General features: G+C 39.2%; 1 protein-coding gene across 1 annotated transcript in view; it reads left to right on the top strand.

Annotated features, from left to right (window-relative positions):
* Positions 1 to 12990, top strand: part of ky (kyphoscoliosis peptidase) — a 32360-nt gene extending 19370 nt beyond the window's left edge. The window contains exons 5-7 of the mRNA XM_039751937.1: positions 2406 to 2597; positions 6887 to 7077; positions 11331 to 12990. Coding sequence (XP_039607871.1) covers positions 2406 to 2597; positions 6887 to 7077; positions 11331 to 12637 — 1690 coding nt within the window. The 3' untranslated portion in view covers positions 12638 to 12990. The remainder of the gene's footprint in view (positions 1 to 2405; positions 2598 to 6886; positions 7078 to 11330) is intronic.
* Positions 12991 to 13327: the final 337 nt, after the last annotated feature.

The following is a 13327-nucleotide window of genomic DNA, read 5'->3' as shown; positions in this document are numbered from 1 at the left end:
TTGGCAGATTAATCCATATATCTATGGTTCTCTGTGTTAAGAAAAGCTTCCTAATGCTTGTGCAAGAAGGTCCTTCCCTATGCTTTCCAAGATCTTTACGTGTAAAGCTATATGCCATTTTCTGACTCTTTCAGTGCTCTGTGGTTTCAAAGGGCTACGTAGTCAAGTTAATCTTCTCGCTTCTAAGTCAGCGGGCTGCCTTTTTGAGAGGCTTCACTGAAGCCAGAAAACAAACAGGATTATAACATTATTAAATGGATAATTATAAAGGCAATCTGTGGACACTTTGCCTGGCTACTAGACTTATTTAGACTGTTTTATTTACTAAAACTGTGATGGTGCTGAATGATGCCTTTCTGCATTTAGAAGCAGCTGCTCACTTTGTTAGCCTCACCTGCTACTTGCTAAGCCATGGCAGCTGCAGGGTGTCAGTCTAAACGCTGAATTTGATGAAGTTATCCATTAGCTTATTATGTAAAAGTTAAATTAGATGATTGCACTTAAAGACATGTTCCGTTGAGCTTAATATTGCGTCTGTTCTGGTTTATTTTTGATTGAACGGGACTCTTGCTAATTTTAGATTACAAATACAGAGTTTAAAGTTCATTGTCGTCTAAGAACAGCATATATGGGCGACTTCCATTCTGAGCGTTGAGGCTCAAAGGCTACATTGAAAAGTGTATTCTGGAACAACAAAATACATTTCAAAAGACGGAAGACGGAAAGGGGCAATTTAATAACATAAAATCCCATCTCTTTAAGCTGATGTGTGCAAGAGCCTGAGTGCCACTAGGGAACTCGCAAGGGACAGAGTTTAAAGAGAACAGCATCTTGGGACTGCTATGGAGCTTGTAGTAGTTTTTATTCTATTACAGGTACAGCCGACATGCCGCTAGCCTTTTAGGTTGACCACCTTTACAGGGTGTCCATAAAGTCCGTGTGCAATTTAAAATAGTAAGCATATGTGATAGAAAGAATTCGTAAAAAGGATTAGAAAGCCTGATGTTTTTGTCTGTCTTTAGAATGTTTATTATTTTTGCCGCATTTGGGGAAATGAAAATCTGTTGAACATGAAAGAGATTCTCCCAAAGTTAATGTGCTGTGATAATATTGGTATCAGACTGTTTGGTACATTCCTACATTTAATTAATACATATTGATATGTCCCTAGCTCCCTTTTTGCTATTGCCGCTGCTTTAGTCTTTGCTTTACCTTCCGCCATGTTGTATTTTAGGTTAAGGAAATTATCGTCCTTTTACCTTCGAGTTGTCACGGTTTTCACGTCCTAATACTTGTATGACTTTTTGCCAGAAATCTATTTTAAAGTATACGGAGTCTCAGCCTTCACTTTCTTGGTGAGTAAAACTATTTGTCCACATTCACTACAACCAGTGGGGCGACGCACACTCCGTACGGACCGAGTCTTGGGAGAGAAGTCTCGCTAATACGGCATTCGGGGATAGAATAGTTAATGTGTGCTGTGCTTTTATGGTGGGCCGTTCTTTTTTGAAGGGTGTGTTGTTAATGGTGATATCTATTTAGAAATGCCGCCAAATAACTTTAGGACTGATAGGGAACACAGTGTTTTAACAAGATGGTGCTCCTCGTCACTTTGCTTTGCATGTTAGACAGTTTCTACATGAGAAATTCCCTAACAGATGGATTGGAAGAAATGAACTATTTTCTTGGCCTCCACGTTCGCCAGATTTGACTCCATTGGATTTCTTTTTATGGGGACATGTGAAAACGAATGTTTATTCAACCGAACCTCGATCTTTAGAAGACTTGCAGGCTAGGATAACTGATGTGATTGCTGGTAATACTGACAATCAGTCTGAAAAATGTTTTCCGAGAACTACAGAATCGTATTACCCCTTGTGTTAGTAATGATGGTGGACATGTTGAAAATGAACAAGAACAATAAAAAATGTAAGTGTTTTCTCTTTCTAATCCTTTTTGCAGATTCTCTCTCACATATACTGTAGTTACAACTATTTTAAATTGCACACAGACACTATGGACACCCTGTACAGTGGGCGCAGTTCAATTCAGTTTGAAGGGCCACGATACGGAAATACAAGTGGAATAAGGAACACAAGTGTAGCAGTTGTGTTTGGAGTTCTGATTACACCGGCATATCGATTTACATGACGTTAAAATGTGTAGAGCAAGCGTTTTTAAATCACGACGTTCAGCCCTGTCCTGGACAGACGATTGTTCATCTGATTTGACGCCACATTAATCCACTTCTGCCTTTGCACCTCATTATGTCTGCTCTGCATGTTGATTAGCACAGGCAAGTAAGAATTTGCTGCACTCTACAAATGTGACAACAATGGCCCGATAAACGTTTGACCCCAAACTTGGATCGACGTAGAATTAACAAATGTTTTTCCATTCTTAAGGGTGCTGGGAATCCAATGTGTTGAAATTTCTGGGCATGGAAAAGGAATTGGATATCAACTTGGACAAAATTATCAGAACACAAAGTCCAACCACATGTGGAATGCAGTCCAGCTAGGAGGGCAGTGGTTCTTGTTGGATGCTTGCTGGGGAGCAGGAACCGTAGACATCGGTACCAGAACCTTTACTCAGAGGTGAGGTTGACAAGACGGGTCAGCAGTTTGTGTTTGTTCTCCTGGTTCTGCAGCAGAAATGACAGTATGCTGTACATAAAATACACATTGGATGATGACGTATTAAACAATAAATAGCCAAGGGGCAGTAACCAGAAAAAACCTCCCCACCAGTGGTGGACCTACATTTCTGAGGTCCTTAAGTCTGAACTGTTATGGGGGGCCCTTTGCAACCAGTAATGAGGTCTGGGTAACCATTGTTAACTAATTCAGTGGGTTTGTTCTACGACAGATCACCACTTTTAACCATTTTTTGTATTCACTTATGCTACATTATTATTATCTTTTAAAAACCCTTCTTATACAGCAGACAGCCAAAATGGTTAAGCAATGTAGACTAAAGTCACTTCTGGGGGCCCTCCAGGATTAAGAGCTTCATTTGTTTCCTAAAAGATCTACCATGACTATTTCCACCAGCTTCTCACCTTTTATAGACAACGGGCCCTGTGGACGTACTACAGAAACTGGTTTGGGCCACATATGGTATACCTATCATCACATTCTTTCAGTCACTACCCAAAATCATAGAGGAGGATGGTGACAAAACTCTGAAGATAATACAAGGGCATTGGCCAAGTATTTAGCTTACACTCCACCATCTCTGGCAATACCACTATTTCTCTTGGTCAATGTCCCACTCAAATTACTTTCTGTTATGAAAATGGCACCAAGGTACTTCAACTAGCTTCAGCTAGCTGCTACCAACTCATCTGTAAGAGATAACACAATCCAAAGGGGATCGTGACCTCACACAGGTATTGATTCTTCTCCTGAACATGTTACACTTTACCTAACGGGTGATGCAGATCGTACTGATACGTGGGCCAAAACCATGGGCACAACTCTCACTCTGAAAATGCATGGACGATGTGGCACCAAATAGCACAACACACCTTAGAAAGGTGGTGCCTTGTGCTTCTGGATATGACAATCGGATTGAGGCCTGAAGGTGGTGTTTGCTGGTGACCATCTCTTCTCTATTTGACCCAAATATCTCAGTCATACTAAGCTCAAAAAAACTCGTGTGAAGCTACTGTATATTAATGAGCTTACCACCAAGAGCAGGGTTTATTAAATTACTGCCGTTAGGTCGTGAGTTACCGCTGTATTTACCGGTAATGGGTCACAGATGGTTTGCGAAGTGGGTCACCGCTGGTCGATTTTAACAACCAACATTGCTCCGATGGTCTCCCTCGAATAACCTTGATTCTCCAAGGGGAAAGTCTGATGATCGTCCATGATTCTCCTCCTCAAGCCTTCCCAGTTATGATCATCTCTTGGGGTGGAGTGGTGGCTCTGAGGCTAAGGATCTGTGCTGGTATCCAGAAGGTTGCCAGTTCAAATCCCTGTCACTGCCAAGGCCCTTGAGCAAGACCCTTAACCTGCAATTGCTCCAGGGGCGCTGTACAATGGCTGACCCCAAGGGGTATGCGAAAACTAACAAATTCCTAATACAAGACATTGTATAAGGTGAACAAAAAACAAAACAAGAAATGTGTCTTGATGACACTTAAAAATAGGAAGACTGGGTCATGACCAAAAAAAGTTGAAGAAAACCAGACCTAGAGAGTGAAGGATGAAGTCTTGTCTATTAGGAAACAAGGAAGATAGGAAGCAAAAAGTGTATACGGTATTTTGACCCGGTTGGCACTATTTAATAATATTATGTGCTGCATCAGTACAGTATAACCCATCCAGCACTTGCACTCTGTTAGGCATATTCAGCGTTAACCTTTGTACCATCAATTGAAATGCACTGCATTGCACTTCTTAGTCCGACAGATGGCGCTCTGCATTAGCACTTCTGCTGAGAATCCTTTAACACAGCGATTCTCAAACCGTTGGGTGGGGTGGGGTGCGGCGCAAACCCAACCCCAAATAAATGAACAAGACATTAATTATTTAATGTCTTACATAAGATTAATTTTTAACATTTTTATTTCAAATTTAAATTTGCAAACATATAATCACAACGAATGCATTGTAACTAAAATTAAAATAAAACATTTCTAAGGCATAGATCTGATGACTAATACAGTACAGTACAGTATGTGCCTGCTTTAAAATGCACAGCCTGTCCAGGTTTGGTTTGACACTCTGAGCTCTTTTTCTATTTGAAGTTTGTTTCTCTGACGAGCGCCGCTGCTGATGCTGCTTTTATAGTCGCGTATTTTCAGTCCAGAAAGTTCGAGACGTATCGGTAGCAGTCGCGAACATCCGGGTAACAGTAGATCAGGCGATATGCGGCGCGACTGCACCACATTGGCAGCGTAGCCAATATTGCTAAATTGAGTTAAATAATTTACTGCGTATTGGGTTATTTTCATGATACAACTAATAGCGGTATAATATCTGTCGGACGAAAATATGTTCGTCTCGCGCAGATTGACTTCATCGGTGTCCTCGTTTACGAGATTTTTAAAAATTAAAACATATTTGTTTCTTTACATAAAAAAAATAATTAAATAAGAATAAATAATTTATTCTTTGTTTTTGGGATTAGAATAACTACCAAAAAACCACACACGGCATTTTAACAGTTATTAAAGCACTTTAAAAAAAAACTGCAAATATTTCATCGAAGTTAGCCAAATAGCCTACATGCAAATCTTATGGAAGTAAAAATGACAGGATACCGCGACACCGCACGAGTATCATACATTTGTTGGTTGTATCAGGGGTTAATCTCATCTATTTTATATTGTGCAGGGGGCGCAGAATTATTCCAGGTAGATAAAGGTGGGGGTTTAGGGGGGGAGGGAGTTGGCGTGAAATACGAAAGTTTGAGGACCGCTGCTTTCACAAATGCCATATATTTGAGACATCGGATAAAGTGAAGCTACTACTTAATAAAGGAAATTTTTAATAGAAAAAATACATTTATATAAGACAAGTCAAATCCTGTCAGCTACGTTTAAAAGAAGCTTGCTTTTAGGTGAAAACAGTTTTAATACAATGAAAAGAAGCTCGACTCTCAGGAAAAATAGATTAGTTGAAATTCAAGTTAGAGAGCTTTCAAATAAGCACTCTGAATTGTCAAGCAAATGTAAGAAATTAGGAATGTGAAATATGAATACACTTATGCAAAAAAGCACTGCATAGACACAACCTGCATTAACATAGTCTTGGCACACAGGGGAGATGTCAGGGTCTCAAAAATCTCACAGTATAAACACTACAGGGTGGTCCAGATCGGCTGGATGACTTTGATTTATGCGGAGACGATTCCAGTTCGGCGCGAAGGCGATTCTTCATGTCGTCAGTTCGCACACTTCTCGATGGTCCGGGATTTTTCGGGTGATTTTCTTTGTAATAAACTTAAGTTATAGCGTAATGAAAATTGCATGATTAGATCTGGACCGCCGTATACTGTAACACGGGAAATACAAAGAATTAGCGTTCATGGTTCCAACCCAGCGAGGAGTTACCTTAATCATTCTGTAGGAATATTTCGGACAAAATTAAATAAATAAATGCGTAAATAAATAAAAGTACTGTGAAATGTGAGCATAAATAAATAAATATGTCATGAAATGAAAGCCTAAATAAATAAATGTCATGAAATGAGAGCATAAATAAATAAATGTGTCACGAAATATGTTTTTCGTTGCTTATTTAATTTTGTCCGTAACATTTCTGCAAACCGTCATGAAATACGGCTTGATATAAAACTGTCACTTTCACTCGTCAAAGTTGAGAGGGTGGACTCTACAACGCCCTCTAGTTACTGATTGGTGAATTGATAGCACAAGAATTAATTAGAAAAATGCTTACTACTGCCGATGAAATGGATTCTGGCGAAGATATTACGTATTTCAGAGAGAGAATTTATGACATCCAAACATAGAGTAAACTAAAAGAACAAATTCTCAACTCATGAGAGCAGAGAAATCGACGGTTACCAGAGACGTGGTGCGCTTGACAGATGAGACGCTGGCATTGGATTTCAGCCAGTATTGCCAAAATGGTTAACATAAAAAAAGGTGGATACTTTGGAGAAGTTTATCATAGCTGATAACCAGGAAGTACTTTTCAACTTGGAGAAGGGTGTGCACCGGCTGTTCATGCAGGTAAACTGCCATCTTTTTAAGTAAATGTTAAAGTAAGTACCAACTGTTTAATCAGGACATAAATATTCATCTCTCTTCATTTATGAAAAGAGAATGAGACATTTTTAATCTCACTTTCTCACTTCACTACAATTGCCCATCTAACCTCTCAATTTCAGTACATTTTTCTTTCTTTTCAAGGTATGATGAGTTTTACTTTCTGCCCGACCCAGAAACCTTCATCGACTCCCACTGCCCTGATGACTGCCAGTGGCAGCTGACGGACTCTCCCATCTCACTTGAAGATTTTGAGCAAAGTGTCTTCAAGACGTCTGAGTTTTATAGACTTGGCATCTCATTAATTTCTCCCAAGTCTCTGCATCTCCTCACAGGTAAAACCCTTGACTGATTATCAGAAAACTATCACCTTGTGGCTGCAGGTTTTTGTTCTAACCAGATCCACAATTGGTGATAATAATCGATAACAACTGATCTCATTTAATTAGCTGGTCTTTTTTACTCTTCTCGTTATTCTGCTTTCAGAAAAGCACAACACAATGGTCTTTACATTTATAAGACATTTAGAAATATTTTTTTTTCTAAAGCTATAAATGCTTAACTCTTTTTTGTTGTTTTCCTATTACTTTCCCCTTTTCCTCCGTAGTTTGTGCCCTCATTTAACCATAATAGTGATAATTAGCAACCAGCAGAGCAGACACCCGGGTTGATGAAAGCAGCAATGATTTCAGTTTCAGACTCACCAATTAGTAAATAATCGATTAAATAACCAGAACACCTGGAAAAGCAGAATGAAAATTAGGTTGAAAATACTGTTAATGACTTAAAAAAAAAAACCAAAACTACATATTCCCCATATAACAACTTCCCCATATAACTGCTTATTATATTTTAATAAAAATCTACCAAACTATAATTTCTGCATTGACTTGAGAAATAATAAGTCACTTAAATAGGCTAAGAGTCCAATGAAAAACGGAAGCTGGTTGGAACAAAAACCTGCAGCCAAGGGGGGTCCCCAGGATCAAGTTTGGGAACCACTGCCGTAGACCTTTCCTTTCACTTTTGTTGATACCCATCTGTCACAAATTATTCCTGACACTCTTCTCCACCCACAATCCCCATTACTCTGTACTGTTGATCCCAAGTATTTAATCTCATCCACCTTTGCCAGCTGTACTCCCTGCATCCTCACCATTCCACTGACCTCCCTCTCATTTACACACATGTATTCTGTCTTGTTGACCTTCATTCCTCTCCTCTCTAGAGCATATCTCCACCTCTCCAGGGTCTCCTCAACCTGCTCCCTACTATAACTACAGATCACAATGTCATCAGCAAACATCATAGTCCATGGGGACTCCTGTCTAATCTCATCTGTCAACCTGTCCATCACCATTGCAAATAAGAAAGGGCTCAGAGCCGATCCCTGATGTAATCCCACCTCCATGTTGAATGTATCCGTCACTCCTACCGCAGACCTCACCACTGTCACACTTCCCTCGTACATATCCTGTACAACTGTTATGTACTTCTCTGCCACTCCTGACTTCTTCATGCAATACCACAGCTCCTTTCGAGGCACCCTGTCATATACTTTCTCCAGGTCCACAAAGACGCAGTGCAACTCTTTCTGGCCTTCTCTAAACTTCTCCATCAACATCCTCCGAGCAAACATTGCATCTGTTGTGCTCTTTCTTGGCATGAAACCATACTGCTGCTCACTAATCATCACCTCACTTCCTAACTGAGCTTCCACTACTCTTTCCCATAACTTCATGCTGTGGCTCATCAATTTTATTCCCCTGTAGTTACTTCAGTCCTGCACATCCCCCTTATTCTAAAATATCGGCACCAGTACTCTTCTTCTCCACTCTTCAGGCATCCTCTGGTTAAAAAGTCTACTGCCATCTCTCCTAAACACATCTAATATCCAAATAAAATATTATATATCCCAGATCAAACCAAAAGAATTTCAAATTCAAGAATAAAATCACTGTATCCCCTTACTATTTAGCAGATAAAGCCAGTACTTAAAAGTGTCTAGGAGTTTAATACATCTGGAAATTGGATATTTGGCCCATCCTTCTCTAGAATATTGGGATATTGCTTTAAGATTCCAAATGTTCAAAAGGCACTACAAGTGAACCGCAATCCTCAACAACTACCACGTGTAGCATTCTTGACTGGACTGAACACAGAAGAAGTCATACAAGCCAACATATCTTACAAGCAGCACAGTCCCAGACTTAGTCCTTAGATGGTAAAGAACAATTTTTACTGCATTTTCACAAAATCCACTTCTTTTGTTACATCTGCTATCCATCACTGATAATGAACAATATTACAGTTTTATTACCCGTTGTGTTCCCTTCTCTTTCATAAATCCACCCATGTCAGTCATTTAAGATTGAGTATTTTCTCTCAAGAAACATAATCAGGTTTGGACAGGACTACACTTTGGAGGGTTCTCAATTTCTTGAATAGTTTCTTGTAGCTGTATCCATACTAGAATTGAAAAAGCTTAGCTGGAACCAGTCTTTCTTATCCATCCATCCATTCATTCATTCATTCAGAACCCATTTAATCCAGTTCAGAGTTGGGAGAGACAGATTTTACAAAAAGCAGGATCTGCTCCTAGAAAAGTTGCTGATCGTTGTAAGGACACATTCCATTAGCCAGAGTTAGGAGTCAATCCTAACATACAATACATGCCTGTGGCATGAGATAGGAAACCAGAGTAACAACAGAAGAAAACCCACAGCGGCACAGGAAGAATGTAGAAAGGGAAGTGGAGTGGGCATGGTTAATGGTGCTAACTCACCGCTTCACATCCAAGTACTGATGCTATCAATGTGAAGATTGCTCATCTTGCCTGTGTCTGTGTTCTCCATTTTTTCTACTACATCCCAAAAACGTGTGTTTGGTTAATTGGTGATTCTAGATTGGTCTCCAAGTGTGCATCTGCAATGACAATGTAGGTTCCTGTCTTAAACCGAGTGCTGCAGATATGGAATCTGGCCCTTGTAGGCCTAAACTGGATTAAACACATAAAAAAGAAAAAATCTGTTTTCACTTCAACAATGTAATAACCGTTGATTAACAGTGGACTGTTCCAGTTTGCACTCGTTCAGATGTTTACACACTAGATGTGACGATTTGGTTTACAAATCCTCAAATATTGCATTCATCAGGTGAAAGATACACAGCCCCGTGCATAAATAAAACGGGAGTGCGCTCCCCTCGACTTTCTCGTATACTGAGATCGAGGAAAAGGTCATCAGAACCACTTCCAGTTGTGCAATATTTCTCAAATATCATGTGTTTTTGTTTGTCATCATAACTAATCAATAATATCAATACACAATCATTTACCTCTATTTATAATCAAACTTTATATTAAAACGATATTTTCACACTTAGGAAGGTCGAAAACAATGGTGGAATTTTTTCATGATTACATATGCATTAACTCGATTACATGAAAAGTAAAAAGAGCTATAGTCACCTAAAAACATAGGAAAAGTGTTAGTATTATATAATATTTGTTGCAATAAATTGCTATAGGTAAAACTGCATTTAGCTACATTTAGTTATGATAATGATGGTGGAAATAAAAAAAAAATATCATAAAATGAAATATATTAGCTGCTACGTCTCTGTCGTTCCTGGTTATTGTTCCCATTATATCTTTATATTTACATGGCATGTTCAATGTTTATATGTTATTGTTAAACTGATGATGTATAAATTAAAATTATTAATAATTATTGAAAGAATATACGTTATATTGAATACAGTTTTTAATATCGTGTACACATCCATGACACAAAATATTCGGACGGTTGTTTAAATAAAATAGTACTTCCGGCTGAGTAATTTTTCTCAAATTTCATATTTGTTTGCTTTTTATCATCATAAATATCTATACAAAATTTGAATCATCTACCTGTAATTATAACCAAAGTTTAACAGAATACTTTTTGCGAATTTTCAAGTAAAGTACCACTTCCAGTTGCTGAAAGTGGTCCAAAAGTTGATAGGATTCCTTATTTTTGATATAAAGCAGGTGTACACAATCTCACTGCCCTGCGTCGAAGTGTTTGCGGATTAATGTGTTTGCAGACAGACATTAATTTCAAAAATTGTATTTTCGGACTCAGGAAGGTCTAAAACGTCAAGATTCACCAATATCTCGAGGTCACATTTTTTCCCCCCCGATTCCTATACTTTCTCTATACTGTGTATACAAGAAAGTTAAAACAATATCACAAGACTTGTTGAAAACTAAGGTTCCCGCTTATTAAACTCAATCATTTTTATCCTTAAGCTCAAAACCAGAGAGACTTCCTGGTATAAGCAAGTCAATGAACTGCTTGGGGACCCGTGACCCAACTCATACTGAAATGAAGAATTGAAGAAGGATCAAGGGTCCCAAAAAGATTACAAATGTCCCTGCCCAGACCCCACACATAAAGTCATCTAAATAATGTGAAGATATAAAATTATAAATGACAAATATAAAAGTGCACGGTACAACCTGATTAAGCAATTGAACTAAATTAGAGTTAAGGAATTTGAGAATATTACAATATGCATCTTCATTTAATTTGTATCTTATTTGCAGTGAATGGAGAGGCTGTCATTTCCCTGGGCTGTTCTGTCCCTTTGGAATTCACCTACCAAATCTTACAGCAGAGCGAACACAATCCCCAAGACCTTAGCAGCTCATTTGGACTCCTGACAGTGTCCCGCAAAGGCATGAATCTTAAACTTCTCCCTCCTGTTGGTGGAATTTATGACATCATGGTTTTTGCCCGTCCTGCACTGTCCCAAGGCAATTTCAGCTGGGTCTGTACATTCCAGGTTGAGTGTCAAGAACCCAAACCTTCTGAGGAACGTCCAGAGAACCCATTTCTGTCTTGGGGCCTCCAACAAACCGCAAAAGATTTGGGCATAAAGGATTGCAGCCACGGAATAGAGCCCTTCACAACAGAAAGTGGCACTTTTGAGTTGATTCTCCACACAATGAAACCACTGATGATCCTTTGTGAGTTTGTTCACAAAGATTTGGATCCATCTTTGGCCAAAAGATGTGTAGCTTCACAGATAGAGGAAGAAAAGATCACATGCCATGTTCTCTGCCCATTTCATGGCTACTACCGTTTTTCTGTCTTTGTGAAGGACTTTGAAGGAGAAGGAAGCTATCAAAACGCAGGCAACTTCCTGATACAGTGTACTGGCACCACCACCAACCTGAATGAATTATTTCCGCCTTCCTTGAGCCCAGCCTGTGGACCTGGTGTTAAAACAAGGAAAGCTGGCATCTCAAAGCCAAGCCACTCTGGTCCCATCATTAGCACTCAACAAGGCAAGTGTAACATAACATTTCACATACCTCAGAATGTGGAGCTCACTGCGGTTTTGGCCAAGGAGCAGATGCACAACAACAAGCAGACACTCAATCGATATGTTCTTCTTACATATACTGACAGCAAAATAACAGTAAGTGTGTCTTTGCCACAAGCTGGCATTTATAGACTTGGCTTATTTGCAAAAACCTCTTCCATCAAGGACTTTAGCCATGTGTGTGACTACGTGCTGAAGTGCTCCTCTGAACAACCAGGAACCCCCTTCCCGAGTACTTTCAGTGCCTGGAAGAAGGGCTGTGTGCTCTTTGAACCCAGATCAGGTACACTTGAGCCACACAGCTGGGTGCGCTTCAGGATTCGAGTGCCAGGAGCGCAGAAGGTCTGTGTGGTTGGGGAAACCAGAACAGAGCTACAGCTGAACAAAAGCAGAGTTTGGGAAGGTGAAATTTTTACTGGTGGTGCCTCTTCCGAGCTAAAGCTGGCTGCTAAATTTTCATCTGAAACATCAAACTTGGATGTGATCATGTCTTTTGAGGTCATGGGCCTGCAAACTGAACTATGAATACATAAAAAATTTTTAAAAATATATAAAGACTTACAAAAGTGAGGTCAACTTGTCAAGTGTAAACCACAGACTTTGTTTATTCTGAACTGGATGGTAGGATTGCTAGTAGCGCACATCAGCACACAAAGCGTATATAAAAAATGACACAGAGGCCAGTGAAGAGCAGGTTATGTAATTGTATGAAGTGAATGGGTCACAATGAGGCCACCCAAATATTTTGGGGCTTAACAATCACTAAAGCAATAAATATGTGCTTTTTTTCTCAAAATAACATGTCTTCCTCGGAGGAGATGGAATATAATTTGTCAGCTGTAAATGTGAATGGAAATAAAAGATAAAAACAATGCTGATTCTCTTGTGTTGATATTAACTTTTAATAAATAGTGCTGTTTACTTAAGAGAATTCCATGTAGAATCAAACAAACATTCATCTAAACCATTCCCAAAATTACACTGAAGATCTCACTAGGTACTGTAGCTTTGCTCAGCTAGACAAACCAGCTTTGTTTTAACAGCTAATTCTGGGGAACTCAAAAGAAAAAAATATACATTTCTCTTCCAGTAGGAGATGTTTTTTAAAAAACGTCACTCCATTCATATTCCAAACCTAAATTTCAATTACAGGGTCGTGTAGAGTAGGCACTTAGTGCTCTCATGAGAGGATCAAGCCCATATGATTCGAAACTA

The sequence above is a fragment of the Polypterus senegalus genome, chromosome 4, assembly GCF_016835505.1.
Source record: "Polypterus senegalus isolate Bchr_013 chromosome 4, ASM1683550v1, whole genome shotgun sequence".
In the NCBI taxonomy this organism is placed as follows: domain Eukaryota; kingdom Metazoa; phylum Chordata; class Cladistia; order Polypteriformes; family Polypteridae; genus Polypterus; species Polypterus senegalus.
This window is presented reverse-complemented; position numbering and strand designations above follow the sequence as displayed.